General features: G+C 47.7%; 1 protein-coding gene across 5 annotated transcripts in view; it reads left to right on the forward strand.

Moving 5' to 3' along the window:
• Positions 1 to 16354, forward strand: part of SCMH1 (Scm polycomb group protein homolog 1) — a 112486-nt gene that overhangs the window by 38480 nt on the left and 57652 nt on the right. For all 5 annotated transcript variants that reach the window (XM_077837636.1, XM_077837639.1, XM_077837638.1 and 2 more), the window contains 2 exons: positions 597 to 685; positions 2111 to 2354. In XM_077837636.1, coding sequence (XP_077693762.1) covers positions 597 to 685; positions 2111 to 2354 — 333 coding nt within the window. The remainder of the gene's footprint in view (positions 1 to 596; positions 686 to 2110; positions 2355 to 16354) is intronic.

Here is a 16354-nt window from a genome sequence, read left to right on the forward strand (position 1 = left end):
CAGCTCCTGCCTGTGCCTGTATCTTAGCTGCTTGCGACTCACCTCTGTGGGTGAAAGTTCAGCAAGGAAACTTCTGGCCTCCATAGGATGTGTGTATGCACCAGGGATAACATCATGGGCCTGACCCGGTCCTTGCTCATTAATGTCTTCTCTGCATCCAGTTGACTGCCATGTGCAAACACAAATTCCATGCAGAGTGCTTTGCCAGCAGGGCCAGGACAGGGGCTCCTGAGGGCCAGACAGGAGAGGGAGACTCTGTAGTAAGCCAGGGAGATGTCACAAAAGATGAACCAGTGGTCAGCATGGGTGCAAAGGCGGAGCTGCCAGAAGGTCAGGGCCTTTTATTACAATGAAGAAAGTCGCAGCCATGTTTGATTGTTTCCAAGTGTGGAGCAGTGGCTGACATAATCCAGTTTGTGTAAAGGGCCGTTCCTAGCTCTCCTGTGTTCAGAAGAATATGGTGGTGGATCTTAAGGTGCATGAAGGCTGTGACTGGATGAATAGTGCAAGGTGTTCATCAGAGCAACCTGAGTTCTGCCTCACCCAATGGGCCCTGCCGATTTTTAATAATCTCCATCTCTGCATCTGTTCCGCAGGTTTTCGGTTGAATGCTTCCTCTTGGCCCATGTTCCTCCTGAAAACTCTGAATGGAGCAGAGATGGCTCCTCTCCGAATTTTTCACAAGGTATCGTATTGCATGCAAAGGGCTCCCTTTGCCACAGGGCACCCAGGCCAGCTCTGTGCTGTGCTCTCTGGTGTGTAGTACAGTTAGACGCCTGCGGTTGGCCCGTGCCAGCTGACTTAGGCTCGCAGGGCTCGGGCTAAGGGGCTGTTTAATTGTGGTGTAGACATTCTGGCTCAGGCTGGAGCCTGAGTTCTGGGACCCTGTGAGGTGGCGCTCCAGTTTGGCCAATGAAGAAGAGTCCCAATGAGACCTGGTGAATCAGAGCTGCCTGAGTGGGAGTCGGGCAGGTGAGAGCTACCAGGGGACTGTGGAAGGTCTTAGAAGGAAGCAGAAAGTTGTCCCTGGGAGAAGGCTGAAGACAAGGAGAGCAGCAAGAGAGTTTTGTTACCTGATGTCCCCAAACCAGAGAGGTGAAGGCAGGGGGAGGTGCCTACAACTTGAAGCCGGAGAGGGCTAAAGGCAGGGGAGCTGTGGACGGCTTACCCGCTGACGTCTCCATGAGAGAGCTAGGCCGAGAGGAGCCTTGAGGGGGGCGGGCAGTGAGGGATGCTCTCAGCAGAGAGGCTGGGGGAGGTTCGCCCTGGGAAGAACAGGGTTACAGTCCAGAGGGAAGGCCTGGCATGGCTGTACTGGCAGAGGGAAAGAAGAGGGCTGAGCAGGAGCTTAGATGTGACTGAAGATACCAGAGTGCGGTGTGGAAACAGAGAGGCAGGCAGGGTGCCCACTGGGAAGAGCGGGGTTTTAAGGGCTATATACACTGGGTGTGGGAATTGTACTATGGTTAGGATTTTGCTGGGGATTCAGAGACCTGTGTTTGGGAATAAAGCAGCCCCAAGGAAGGGTGGTGATTAAGCAAGAGAGCCTGAAGTGGATTTACTGGGACCTCTGAAAGCGGGGCTGCCTGTGAGACTTTCTCGCGTCAGTGTGCTACTAAGACGCTCTCACAGGGTAGCTGCATTCTGTCACCCGGTTTGTCTGGTCCTGAGTGCAGCAGGCACAGGGTGCCACAACGAGAGGCCTTGCCTATGCTCCTAAAGATGCCCTTTTTAAACCAGGGGCCAAATCCAGCCCTGGTATAAGCTGGAGCCACCTCCTTTACCCTCTGACATGGGGCTAATGGGGGGAGGGAGAGCTCAGTGGTTTGAGCATTGGCCTGCTAAACCCAGGGTTGTGAGTTCAATCCTTGAGGGGGCCACTTAGGGATCTGGGCCAAAAATTGGGGATTGGTCCTGCTTTGAGCAGGGGGTTGGACTAGGTGACCTCCTGAGGTCCCTTCCAACCCTGAGATTCTATGATTCTGTGAATTGGTTCTGGCTCCATCTAGCTCTGCTCTTGTGATGACATAGGCAGGGGATTAATCCAAGCTCAGGAGACACCAACACACACTACTCTTTTGTAACCATCCTTCTGAACCCTCCCCTGTAGGAGCCACCGTCTCCATCCCAAAATTTCTTCAAGACTGGCATGAAGCTGGAGGCAGTGGACAGGAAGAATCCACACTTCATCTGCCCAGCCACCATTGGGGAGGTGAGAGGCTCCGAGGTCCTCGTGACGTTCGATGGCTGGAGAGGTGCCTTTGATTACTGGTGCCGCTATGACTCCAGGGACATCTTTCCTGTTGGCTGGTGCTCACTGACAGGAGACAACCTGCAGCCCCCTGGGACAAAAGGTAAGGACCACATCCCATCTCCGCTTCCTTGTCTGCTTAGTACCTGCAAAGCACAACAAAGCAGACAGGGACTGGCAACTATGAGTCCTGCATTCTGTTCCTTGCTCTGCTACAGACCTGCTATGTGTCCTTGGGTAAATCCCTGCCTGCCCCGTGCCTCAGTTTCCCCACAATATGTTTTTCCCTGAGAAAGAGATTGTTAGCAATCACTATTAACAGTAACAATATAGTGGAGGCTAGAGAGATTTGGAAAGCAGGTTTGTAAGTCTCAGCTATTCCTGAGGAGGGAAGGACCAGATGGCGATCCTGAGTGAGATTACTCAGATCTTCACCCCTCCCGAGATCCCTCAGAGCCTGTCCTGCCTCTTCAGAAAACACAGGGTCCCTGGTGCCTTCCATCCAAACTGGCAGCCCTGGGACTGCTGGGAATATAGCAGGGGGATTAGGGTCACATGGGAGCCAGGCCCATCCTAACTGAAAGGACTCTGCTCCCTACGGGAAAGGTGAGGAGGCGAAGGAGAGGCCCATCCCAGGGCAGTAGCACAGTGCCTGCTGTTCATGGTTTTGGGAGAGCTGGTTTGCCTTCCCTTAGGTTGTGCTGTCCACTGGGGACCTGGAAAAGGCAGGTCGTGCTGAGACGAGAAGCTGTCTGCTCCTCCCAACCCCCTGCGGCCTTGTCTGCCGTGGGTTCGGAGGCTGTGACCCTGCGGCCGTGAGGGTGCCCCAGTGTCTGGAAACTACATGGGGGCTGTTGAGGTGCTCTAACACCTGTGTGCCTCCCTGTAGCTGGAGTGGCCCTAAAGGGCTGCCACACTCCCCAGCCAGGGCCGTTTGGCAGGTTCAGCGATAACCCTTCAGTGCAAGGCAGCAGCTAGATCAGTAGGTTGTTCCTTTAGCTTCACCCTCCCCATCATCTGTGACCTTTGAAGCCAAGGATCTTGCTTTGATGGACACCTTCCCTGTTCTTAGTGTGGCACAGCTAGGCGGTCCTCCCAGAGACTTATGAGCTGAGATCGCCTCCACTTTGCCTAGGAATAAACCCAGATGTGAGCTCCCCTTGGATTAGGAAGATGCATCCGTCTGATGGAAGCTGAAAGGCACTCTTTGTTTACCTTGGATCTCGGCCTCCAGTATAGTTAACTGTTGTGCTCCCAGCCTCCCCCTCTCTCCCTGTTGTTTGTGTTTCGCCTGCTGCCTCTCCCTACACTGTCATCTTACACTCTTTACAACCATTGCTCAAGCTGCCCACAGGAGGTGCTCTTGAGCCAATGTGATTTACCCAGCCCCTTTGAGATCTGAGCTCCAGCCAGGTTCACAGCACTGCTCTGGTACATGCAAATGGCTGAAATGCTTGGCTGGAGGCTTCTCTTCCTTGAAGTTAACCAAGGGGGCTTTGAGGATGATTTCATTGCAGTGGGAATTGATTCTGTGGGAGCTTCTCATCTGCTCAGCCTGGGTAGCTGAGTGCTCCTTCAGATCTATCTGTGCTGAGGGCTGGGAGGGAAGTGGAGAGACATCCAGAAATGATACATGTCCAGGGGAACAGTACTGTATCATTGGGAAGCATTTGCCTACTTCAGTTGGCAGGTAGCTGTGACAAGCATTCCCTCTTACATTGACCTCAGCCCAGGTGGTAGGCATGGGAGATCATAATGAAGAGCTCCCACAGAATCAGGAGAGGGGTGCTTCTGGATGTAATATGAGGACAGTGGTCACTCCTGTCCTACCCGTACGGTGGGAAGAGCCTTATTCCTGGCAATTGAAAGGAAATTTCCTTGGCTGGTAGCATTTCCCCAGGGAAGTTCAACTCAGATTCTTCTTGTCACAAGATTTTCCTTCCCTCCTCCTCCCTCTCCTGGTGAGTACTGCCCCAACTCTGTGGTTTTATCCTGAGGAGGAGAAGTGCTGAGGATCCTTTCTTTCCTTCTGTCATTAAATCCCTCACCCCATCTGTTCATTCCTAACAGCTGCCTTCTCTTTGGACAAGGAGGGATGAACACAGCTCCCTCCAGAGCCTGTGAATTGCTGCTCCTAAGGAAGCTGTGGGGGGAAGGTTCACCTCAGACAAACTCCAGGCAAACAGTATGCCTTTTAATATGGCTACATGTTAAGGGTTACAGGTCTACATCTAGGAACAAAGAATGCAGGCCCAACTTACAGGAGGGTTGGCTCTATCCTGGGAGGCAGCCCCATTCTGTACTTGTGCATTCTGACTTTTCTTCCCCAAGTGTAGTACCTTTCGTTTGTCTTTGTTGAATTTCATTCTGTTGACAATTGCCTCATTCTCCAGTTTATCAAGATCCCTCTGAATTTTAGCTCTGTCCTCTGAAGTTTTTGCAACCCTCCCAGCTTTGTGTCCTCCGCAAATTTGGTCAGTGTGCTCTCTATTCCTACATCCAGGTCATTAACAAAGATGTTAAATAACACCAGATCCAGAACAGATCCCTGTGGAACCCCACTTGAGACCCCCTTCCAATCCGACATCATTCAATAATAGTTACTCTTTGTTTGCAGTTGTTTAACCAATTATGTAGCCACTTAATGGTAGTTTTGACGAGCTCACATATCATCAGCTTACTTATCAGATGGGGAATAAATGTTTAATAGCAGAGAAGGGTGTAACATGATCCAGTGGTTAGAAACTGAAGCTAGATAAATTCAGACTTGAAAGAAGGTGTAAATTTTTTGACAGTGAGGGTAATTAACTGTTGGAACAACTTACCAGGGGTGGTGGTAGCTTCTCCATCACTGACGCTTTTTGAATCAAGACTGGGATGTTTTTCTAAAAGCTCTGCTCTAGGGATTATAGTGGGGCACGTCTTTGGTCTGTGCTATCCAGGTTAGACTAGATGATCACAATGGTCCCTTCTGGCCTTGGACTCTAAGAATGCATGGAAGTCACACAGAGCTCGTGTTTTTTTTTTTAATGCTAGTAACTGAATTCAGGTGTAATCTGTCTGTTCCAATGGCTGCCAGTGGAGGTGGAGGAGAGGCTTTTCCTCGTCTTATGGCTCATGTGATTGACCACAGCATGCCCCAACTGCCCCGTCTTCAGCAATGTTTGTTTAGGTGGAGTTTCTGTAGTTGCTGGGGACTGGCCAACCATACTGAACCAGAACTTTCAGTGGTGGTGACTTGTATAGTAAGGTTGCTTAACCCTTTAAAAATGTTTCTGACTGTTTTAAGAGCAGTAGTACCTCAGTGTTCAGTGAATGGGACAGCGGTGCTGGGAGAACAATCGTGTAAACATAATACTGATCAGAAGAGGCTGCTAGGCATTCCCATTCCTGCAGGAAGGTCAGAACTCAAGACTGATCAGGTCTTTCCCTTTTTCCCTTTGTTGTTACGGAGCTTTATAGAATAGAGGGAAACACGTTGTATGTACATCACTAAAGACCCAAATTTTCTGAAAGATCTTGTATTTTCCTTTCCTACACAGAGACTGAATCTCGAGGTGAACTGGTAGGCAGGGAAGAAGAGAGTTCCTCACCGCAGGGCCTGGATGTTTCACCAATTCTAGTCATAGTTAATGTCATAGCGCACAAGTGAGATGATACCATACTTCCTAAGCTGCATCTAGGCCATCAAGGTTGAGCGAAGCACTGAGACATATGGAGGAATGGGAAGGGTCATGGTGCCAGCCTGTGCTAAAATATAATCGGGGTCTTCGGGGAGGAATCTGGAGTGAAGTGAGGAAGTTGTATAGGTCACGTGTCACTTTTGTAAAAAAAAATATCTTCAGCATTTTAAAATTTTGTTGTATTCCTCAGGGCATGTGCAGTTAGTGTTTCATTTGGTTACTCTAGGATTAATTACGAGGTTAAGTTGGCTATAAGGTAATTCGCCCTAATGGGCGTGGCAAAGTCTCCAAGAGAAGTCGTGCATGGACCAACAAAGGAGATGTCCAAAGAACAGTTTTGATTCCACAGCAGTTCTCAGATGCTTGGCGGAAACTCAGTGGCTTGCACAGTCTTTCCTGGTGGTCAGCAGAATGACATTGGTGGGAGAGGATCCCTGGAAGCTCTTTTTCTTTCCCCCCTCTAGTGGAGTATGGAATGGAGAACTGCTGAACTAACATGCTCCCAGGGGACAGCACAAGAAAGGAAGGGCCGAACTATGGGCAGGGCCTTGAATTTGATACTTGTGAGGTATCTGTTAGCTCCAACCTTCCACTATACATGAAACTGAGCAACTTGGCAATGATGTGCCTGGCTCTGGAGAAACCAGCATCCCCCATGCAATTGCCGACTGCCTCATCCAGGAGAGGAATGCCAATTACAGTTAAGGAAGAAACTGTTTCTGATCTGGGGGTGGGATGAAGGGCCACAGACCGGAAGTGAGGAACTGAGTAGAAAAGAGCCCTTGGCCTGATTTATGGAGCGCTCAGCTCTGGGCCTGTGGAGTGCCCTGTGTGGTGATGGCTGTTCCCAGCACAAGCCCCACTGGAGCTTTTTCTGAAGTAAATTCCTGTTTGCAGTTGTCTTTTCAAGGGCCCTCTCCTCTGGTGCTTATGCTCGAGTGCCGGGAGCCCTAAACATGCTTCACACGTTGTTTCGTCATGTCTTGGACCGTTTGGAGAAGACAGGGGCTGTACAGCTGCTCACCAGAACCCAGCAGGGATCCAGGATGGAGAGCTCATGGCACCCCTCCACAGAGCTCCTCAGGAGCTGCCATGACAGTGTGCTCGAGGAGCCCTGCATGCAGTGGGGAGCTGGCTGCCTCCTGTGGCTCTGAGTAAGAGGGTCTTTCTTCCGCTGTGGCCAGGTGCTGGGCGTCTCCTTCCCTTACCTTCTGGAAGGCATCTCACATTCTAGCACCTCCTCATGAAACCTTGTCACTGCAGCATCACTGCTCCTTGGGACAGCCCCCTCAGTCTTTTCCACTGTAAAAGCAGCATTTAGCTTTAAGCCTCGACCACCCCCATCCCCACCCTTCCGGAGGCAGATAAGTATCATTATCCCCACTTCACAAGGGAGGAAGCTGTGAGACACGGCTTGCTGCAGCTTGCCCAAGGTCACAGGCGTCAGTATCAGATCATGGATTAGAACTCAGGACACCCTGGCTCCCAGTCCTATGCTCAGACCATTGGGTCACATCTCTCGCTCTCTGATGTCCAGTGCTTTAGAGAGATGTGGACAAGACCTCTGAGAATGCTGCATTTTATAGTGCGGTGTTGCTTTGTACCTAAACCTTCTAGACTGGGTCAGCAGTAGTGGAGCAGGAATTGCAACCAGGGTGGCTGATGAGGTGGCAATGAAAGCGTTAATTTTGTTGGGGCAGGCTCTGAGCTGGAGGCAGTTCTGTGCCTTATCGAGTGAGCTGGAAATTTGAGGAGTGGAGTTTCTGCCTTGGCACAAGCCCAGCTGGCAGAGAAGCTCTAAGCCCAGCCAGGCTGGAGAGAGCTAATAAATAACACATCCTCTTGGTTACTGTGCGAAGGCCAAGGCAAGTTACAGTGGGTGCAGCAGAGATCCTGGTACTCCAATCAGATAAACAGCAGCCGCTTGCCCTGACTCCCTTTGTTCCTGTCTGCTGTTAGCTGTCAGTGCGCTGCTCCCTCTCTGTCAGACTGGCTGAATTTGAGACGGTCTCGCTCTGCTTACAAAACAAGCAAAAGTTAATAGTTTTAAATAGTTACCATGGGGATATTTTAAGTGGTGCTTGCATGCACTCCCAGACTTGCCATCTGTTGCATGCTTTATACAGTTTTCCTGTCATTCCAGTTGGTGTGCGCTGCACAGCCCTGGTTGGCATTGGTCTGGCCAGCCATTATGTGTTTAGTTGGAAGGCAAAAGCTTCAAGAGGGAAGAGAAAGCCAGGAAATGCTGAACCCCTCGTAGAAAGTTCACAAGGCTCCCTACCCCCTTCACTTTTCGCTGCTGCTGTCGTGCAGTTTATTTGTTAACTGCTTGGTGGCTTCACGCAGACAGAGATGATGATCAGATTCTCATGACTAGAATTTCCTCCCAGAGTCGAAGGTAACAGACACTTTGTGATTTTTCTTTATGTTCTTCTCTAATGTTGCTAAGTTTCTTTTCCTCCTTTTGAGGTTAGGGTGAGTAGGAGGTGGTGGGGGCTGGGTGTCTGAGCGGAGGCAGGTGAAGATTTGCTATTTAAATAAGGTCGTGTGCTTTAGTGCTTGGTAGAGAGAGAAGAAAAAATAACTTGTGACTGTAGGGTTTGCAACTGAAAATGAATGTGATTCAGGGCTCAGGAAGCGAGGTAGCTGGCAGCACTCCAGGCCTGGGGAGCTGACTAGAGAAGGACGACAGGGCTGTCATGCCTTTCTGTACTGAAAGTTGCTGCTTGATTTATGGCTCTGAATTCGACAAGGTTAGGACCGCACAGATAGAACCTGTGTGCCAACAGCAAGAGCAGCAGGAATGTTCTGCTGAGAAGTCTCTCCATTGATCTACAGTGTTTGTAATGTACGTATTCTAAATGCTGCTGACTTTGGGTTTATTGTTGGAAACTAACCAGCCAGACTCTGAAACCATCTGGCGCACGGGATCCCGGTACTTAGTACTAATCCCTTCTCTGCTCTGAAATGCCAAGGGAGTGACAGTTTCTCATCCTCAGCTCCCTTTGAGCTGCTCCTTGAGGAAAGGGGTTTGGTCGATGCAGAGTTCTGGATGAGGAGCTAAGAGGCACAAAGAAAGCAACCATCCAGAGATGGAACAGGCACAATCATAGAGACCTAGACTCCAGGGGCAGAGAGAGACCAGGGAGATGGGATTGTGGTCTAATAGCCAACCACAGAAGAACTATGGGAAGTTCTGAGGTGAGGTGCTCACTTAGTGGCTTGGTGACCCACTGGATAGGCATGGAGATAAAGACCTGCCGAAGCACGCTACAGACCAGAGCCCTTTGAGCCTAATGAGCTTGGCCTCTGCTGCAAGGTGAACTCATTTGCTAGGCGCGTACCTTGATCCTTCTCATAACTGTGTGCCCTGGGCTTGTGTTACTACTGTTGGCAGTTTGAATTGCCGTGGAGCCCAGACAAGCTCTCCCTGACAGGCTGCATCAAAGGGGCACAGTGGAGGAGGGCATGGCAGTAGGTCCTCTGTAGCGTCGTGGCAGCGAGTCTGGAATGTGGAACCTGGTCATGTGGTGGCATAGGAGGCTGCTGGGATACTCCAAGTGGGCGGACTAACAAAAGCCTCAAAAAAAAGAGAGAGGGAACTTGTCCGGGAGAAAGCAGAGATGCAGAAGTGGGTGACACTGGAAATAGGAGCCAACCTGTCCTTAGTACCAGGAGGCTGCAGCCAACTTCAATTTTCCTCATCCATTTAATTCTGAAATTTCCCCCCACGCAAGGAATTTGGACTTCATTCAGGTGGTTTCTCTCCCTTCATGCCCCAGGGGGATTTTCAAAGTCTCTGTGATGTAAAAGTCTAAACACAGTATTAGTTTGAGAACATTTTTTGTGAGCGGGGGATGTGGGAGAAGGGCTTTATCAATGGGAACCTTCTACCCCTGAGTGAATACAGCCAAGGGTATCTTCCTGTCCCCAGAGTGATACTTGCTGGTGGAAACAGTCATCTGTGCTGGGCCTCTCATGCCACTGAGCCACACTGGGAGGCAGCTTGCTTGCTTGCGACATCAGCATGTGTCCCTGGTTAAGCTCTTAGAGTTCGGTGTTCATGTTGTCAGGCTGGGCACTTGTTAGTGGTGTGTGATGCACTGACGTGTCTATAAGGAAGTGGTGCTCCAACCTTAGTTACCCTCATCATCCATATTCCATCAGGACTGTCGTGGTGTATAAAGAACCTGTTTAATGGTTACACAGTATTAGACAAGGGTAATCACATATCTATATCCCTGCGGATCTCTCTCTGGAGGTATAGTCTTCCTTGGCTGTGTGAGAGCTCTTTGTGCAACCTCTTTATATGTTGAACTCACTGCAGGACCTTCAGCCAGGCTGAGAAGCCTTCGGAGCAAACATTTCAGGCATGGAGATTGTTGCGTGTCCTTTTTTTAGCCTGAAGAAGAGCTTGAAAGCTTGTCTCTGTCACCAGCAGAAGTTGGTCCAGTTACTCTCCCCCACCTTGTCTTTTTTTGAGCCAGGCAGATAACAGAGCTGACAAAGTGGCTTAAGTATGCTGCCTCCAGACCACTGTTCCCTCTAAGCTGTGCACGTGTGCGCGTGCACACAGATCCTAAACCCCGCGCGCACAAAAATTTGCACAGAAGCACAATAGTTTGCACAGAAGAAATTTTTTGCACACTCAGCCTGTCAAAAATTAGAGGGAACATTGCTCCAGATCCTGTCCTTTTTCAGCAGAAGGATTGAGGCCTGTAAACAGGAATATGCAATTCATAGAATAGAATCATAGAAGATTAGGGTTGGAAGTGACCTCAGGAGGTCATCTAGTCCAACCCCCTGCTCAAAGCAGGACCAACACCAACTAAACCATCCCAGCCAGGGCTTTGTCAAACCGGGCCTTAAAAACCTCTAAGGATGGAGATTCCACCGCCTCCCTAGGTAACCCATTCCAGTGCTTCACCACCCTGCTAGTGAAATAGTGTTTCCTAATATCCAACCTAGACCTCCCCCACTGCAACTTGAGACCATTGCTCCTTGTACTGTCATCTGCCACCACTGAGAACAACTGAGCTCCATCCTCTTTGGAACCCCCCTTCAGGTAGTTGAAGGCTGCTATGAAATCCCCCCTCACCCTTCTCTTCTGTAGACTAAACAATCCCAGTTCCCTCAGCCTCTCCTCATAAGTCATGTGCCCCAGCCCCCTAATCATTTTCATTGCATGCGTTGTCTCATTCTGAAGCTTTTTGCCAAGGAGACTAAATAGCTCAGGGTGTTGGAAATGATATGCAGGGTCTTTCGCTTCCAGATTCTGTTCAAATCCAGATCCATACCAAGTGTCTGAAGGTCAGTGCTGTCCAGTAGATTTTTGGTTTATGAGAAGTCAAATAGTGTACATAGTCCTTCCCAGTGGATATGAGAGAGACAGTAGGCTGGTGGATAGAGCACTGGACTGGGACTCTGGAGATCCCGGAATAAAACCCAGCTCTGCCACTGGTCTTCTGAGTGACAGGCACAGAGAAGGACTTGCCCCAGTTCTCCTATCTGTGAAGCGGGATAATGATACTGACCTCATTTGTAAAGTGCTTTGAGATCTGCTGATGAGGAGCACTTGATTAGAGCTGTTGGTGCGTCCACCTTGCAGAAAACCCAGCTGGCACAGGTGGAGACCCCTCGCTGGCCTTGTGGAAAGGCTGCAGATTGAAGAATGAGGGAGCCAAGCTGCTTTCAGGGGAGCCCTGTGGTCAGAGTAGAGCACACACAGCTGTGGGGAACTGGCTCTGCTGAGTCCAGTGCTCTGGGAACAAGAGACAGCCCAGAGGTGTGCTATAAGCACAGGATAGGGAATTTGGAAGTGCTGGGTTCTGATCCCAGCTGTGACCTTTCTTGGTGACCTGAAGTGAATCACTAAACCCCTCTGGCTCCACTTCCCACTCTGTGGAAATGGAGATGATCCTCACTTGCTCCAAAGCGGTGTTGAGAGGGATAATGACAAATTACATCATATTAGTTATGGGATTTGAATGTGAAATGCCGAGTGAGTGATCAATCATATTGCCTATTGGAGTTCCAGTCAGCCAGTCTGGTACCTGCCTTTCACCAGCACCACAGAGTGGGTGCCGTGAAAGGAGCCCAGTCACGTGTAGTGGAGTTTTAGGTGGACTTTTGTAACCAGGGAACTGTACTGATGTTACCTGATCTCCTTTCATGGAGAACACCTAGTGGCCATTATAGGGTTACAGTATGGGCAGTTTTCAGAGTAACAGCCGTGATAGTCTGTATTCGCAAAAAGAAAAGGAGGACTTGTGGCACCTTAGAGACTAACCAATTTATTTGAGCATAAGAGTTCGTGAGCTACAGCTCACTTCATCGGATGCACCAGTATGGGCAGTAACTACTGACCAGAGATGTATTCAGACTAGGTGTGGAGAGGTGACATTTTCCTGGGCCTGAGCCAAAGCCCATGGACTCAATGGGAATGTTTCCATTTGGATCAAGCACCATATTCTCTTACCTGGTCCACTCACCACCCTACCGATATGACTGTTGCACGGTTTTATCAAGCACAAACTAATGTCTGATCTTCTGACTCCAGGGCTTTGATGAACAGTACTAGATAGAGTGAGCGTAACTTTCATTAATAGCCCTTTTTGCCCCATATCTAAGATATGATCCTGCTCCAAGTAAATCTAAGAGACATGGTGGTTAAAATGCCAGGGCCCCATCCACACTAGTGCCCCCCCATAGTGCAGCTCCATCAGTGGGGGAAAAACAGTGAGAAACTTTGGGAAAAGCAGTTGTAGGGCAGACCAGGACTAAGGCTGTTGTTGCCAAGCTAGGCTTGACCTACTGCTGTGTGGTGCGTTACTAAGTGTGTGAGCTTAATATTAAGCCTGCAGCCCAGCTAATTACAAGGGCAAGGACTGTTTTTCAGCTTTTCAAGTATTTTGTTATTTCTTTGACCCTCTGAGAATGTTTCTATAATCTCAGAGACCAGCCTGACAGAAAAATACTATTTCCTTGTACTCCCCTGTTGGTCTGTCTTTATCCACCTGTTGTTTCCTCTTCTTTGGTTAGATTGTAGGCTCTTTGGGGCAGGGACTGTCTTTGTGTTCTGTGTTTGTACAGCACCCAGCACAATGGGGTCCTGCTCCATTGCTGGGGCTCCTAGGTACTGCCATAATATGAACAATAATAAGAGTAAAATCTTAAATAAACTGCTCTACCTACCGGCCCCTTTGAGCCTTGTGCGCAGATAACCCCATGGGGTGTTCTGTTACCATTTAACCAGTGAGCCAGAGCTAAATGAAGATCAGAAAAAAGAGACGATCAGAAAAAAGGTAAAAACTAGGGCTGTTGATTAATCGCAGTTAACTCACGTGATTAACTCAAAAAAATGATTTGTGATTAAAAAAAATTAATCATGATTAATTGCACTGGTAAACAATAGATTACCTACTGAAATGTATTACATATTTTTGGATTTTTTCTAGGTTTTCAAATCTCTTTATTTCAATTACAACACAGAATACAAGGTGTACAATGCTCACTTTATATTATTATTTTTGATTACAAAGATTTGCACTGTAAAAATGATAAATGAAATAGTATATTTCAGGTTTCAGAGTAACAGCCGTGTTAGTCTGTATTCGCAAAAAGAAAAGGAGTACTTGTGGCACCTTAGAGACTAACGAATTTATTTGAGCATGAGCTTTCGTGAGCTACAGCTCACTTCATCAGATGCATACCGTGGAAACTGCAGCAGACTTTATATATACACAGAGAATATGAAACAATACCTCCTCCCACCCCACTGTCCTGCTGGTAATAGCTTATCTAAAAGCCATTTCCAGCACAAATCCAGGTTTTCTCACCCTCCACCCCCCCACACAAATTCACTCTCCTGCTGGTGATAGCCCATCCAAAGTGACAACTCTTTACACAATGTGCATGATAATGAAGTTAGGCCATTTCCTGCACAAATCCAGGTTCTCTCACTCCCTCACTGAGAGAACCTGGATTTGTGCAGGAAATGGCCTAACTTCATTATCATGCACATTGTGTAAAGAGTTGTCACTTTGGATGGGCTATCACCAGCAGGAGAGTGAATTTGTGTGGGGGGGTGGAGGGTGAGAAAACCTGGATTTGTGCTGGAAATGGCTTTTAGATAAGCTATTACCAGCAGGACAGTGGGGTGGGAGGAGGTATTGTTTCATATTCTCTGTGTATATATAAAGTCTGCTGCAGTTTCCACGGTATGCATCTGATGAAGTGAGCTGTAGCTCACGAAAGCTCATGCTCAAATAAATTCGTTAGTCTCTAAGGTGCCACAAGTACTCCTTTTCTTTTTTAGTATATTTCAGTTCACTTCGTACAAGTACTGTAGTACAGTCTCTTTATTGTGAAAGTACAACTTACAAATGTAGGGGTTTTTTGTTACATAACTGCACTCAAAAACAATACAATGTAAAACTTTAGAGTCTACAAGTCCACTCAGTCCTACTTCTTATTCATCCAATGACTCAGACAAACAAGTTTGTTTACATTTATGGGAGATAATGCTGCCCCCTTCTTATTTACAATGTCACCTGAAAGTGAGAACAGGTGTTTGCATGGCACACTTGTAGCCGGCATTGCAAAGTATTTAAATGCCAGATATGCTAAGCATTCATATGCCCCTTCATGCTTCGGCCACTATTCCAGAGGATATTCTTCCATACTGATGATGCTCATTTAAAAAAAAAAAAAAAAAAAAAGCATTAATTAAATTTGTTACTGAACTCCTTGGGGGAGAAATGCATGTCTCCTGCTCTGTTTTACCCACATTCTTCCATATATTTCATTTTCTAGCAGTCTCAGATGATGACTCACCACATGTTGTTCATTTTAAGAACACTTTCACTGCAGATTTGACAAAACACAAAGAAGGTACTAATGTGAGATTTCTAAAGATAGCTACAGCACTGGATCCACGGTTTAAGAATCTGAAGTGCCTTCCAAAATCTGAGAGGGGGGAGGTGTGGAACATGCTTTCAGAAGAGTTTGAAGAGCAACACCCCAATGTGGAAACTACAGAACCCAAACCACCAAAAAAGAAAATCAACTTTCTGCTGCTGGCATCTGACTCAGATAATGAAAATGTCTGCGCTACTTCGGATCGTTATCGAGCAGAACCGTGTCCTCTGGAATGGTAGTTGAAGACTGAAGGGACATATGAATCTTTAGTGCGTCTAGCACATAAATATCTTGCGATGCTAGCTACAGCAGGCCATGTGAATGCCTGTTCTTACTTTCAGGTGACATTGTAAACAAGAAGCAGGCAGCATTATCTCCTGCAAATGTAAACAAACTTGTTTGTCTGAGTGATTGGATGAACAAGAAGTAGGACTTGTAGGCTCTAAAATTTTATATTGTTTTGTTTTTGAGTGCAGGTTTTTTTTACATAATTCTACTTTTGTAAGTTCAGCTTTAATGATAGAGATCGCACTAAAGTACTTGTATGAGGTGAACTGAAAAATACTATTGGTTTTTTTACAGTGCAAATATTTGTAATAAAAATAGTATATAGTGAGCACTGTACACGTATTCTGTGTTGTAATTTAAATCAATACATTTGAAAATGTAGAAAATATCAGAAAATGTTTAAATTGTATTCTGTTATTGTTTAACAGTGCGATTAATCCCTATTAATTTTTAATCGCTTGACAGCCCTAGTAAAAACCCTTAGAAATGTGCTGATTGGCACAAATACAAGGCAGAGCGGGGAAGTGTTCTGATCCTGGACATGAGGCAGACAGCTGGTATCTGGAGCACTAATACAGAGAAAGAAGAGAGGCCCCTATATGGAGACAGTCACTGGGGATGGGAATATTCAGAAGATTAACTGTGAAAGCCTCTCTTTAGTAGTACTATTTCTCTGATGCCATGTGCTGTAACCGAGAGCAGTGCTCTATGATTATCTTGGGGGTGCCAGCTGGAGCTGGCATGTGTCACTGATACCTGGTTAGACACTGCTGTTGGCCCCGAAGTTGTGGCTGTTTCCGGATGAGTGCTCAGAGAGCTGTCAGCTTCATGCAGAATGGAGAGGCTTGGGGATTAGTGTCATCCTGCCTGTAGTGTGGAGATGTTTATTTGGCTGTTTGTGTCTCTAAAGCAGGACCAAAGCTGCTGGCTCTGCTGGTGTGTTGTCCATTAAGTAACATGGGGAATTTCACAGCTCATGTTCTGAGTAGCTGTTGGAGTCCTTGCAGGATGTTCTTGTGCAGACATTGGCTGGGCTGGGCAGGTATCTGTCTTTCTAGTCCCAAACCCTCGCCTAAGCACAGCCTACTGCTCCCTCCCTTTCACCTCTTGTTAGCAGGGGGCCAGCTGGAAAAAAAATTACACTTCCAAGCTCCACCCATGAGAGTTGCCAGCATGATATACAGTTCACAGTAGATTGTGCAGGTGTTCCAGC

This window comes from Eretmochelys imbricata, chromosome 19 (assembly GCF_965152235.1).
Source record: "Eretmochelys imbricata isolate rEreImb1 chromosome 19, rEreImb1.hap1, whole genome shotgun sequence".
Taxonomy (NCBI): domain Eukaryota; kingdom Metazoa; phylum Chordata; order Testudines; family Cheloniidae; genus Eretmochelys; species Eretmochelys imbricata.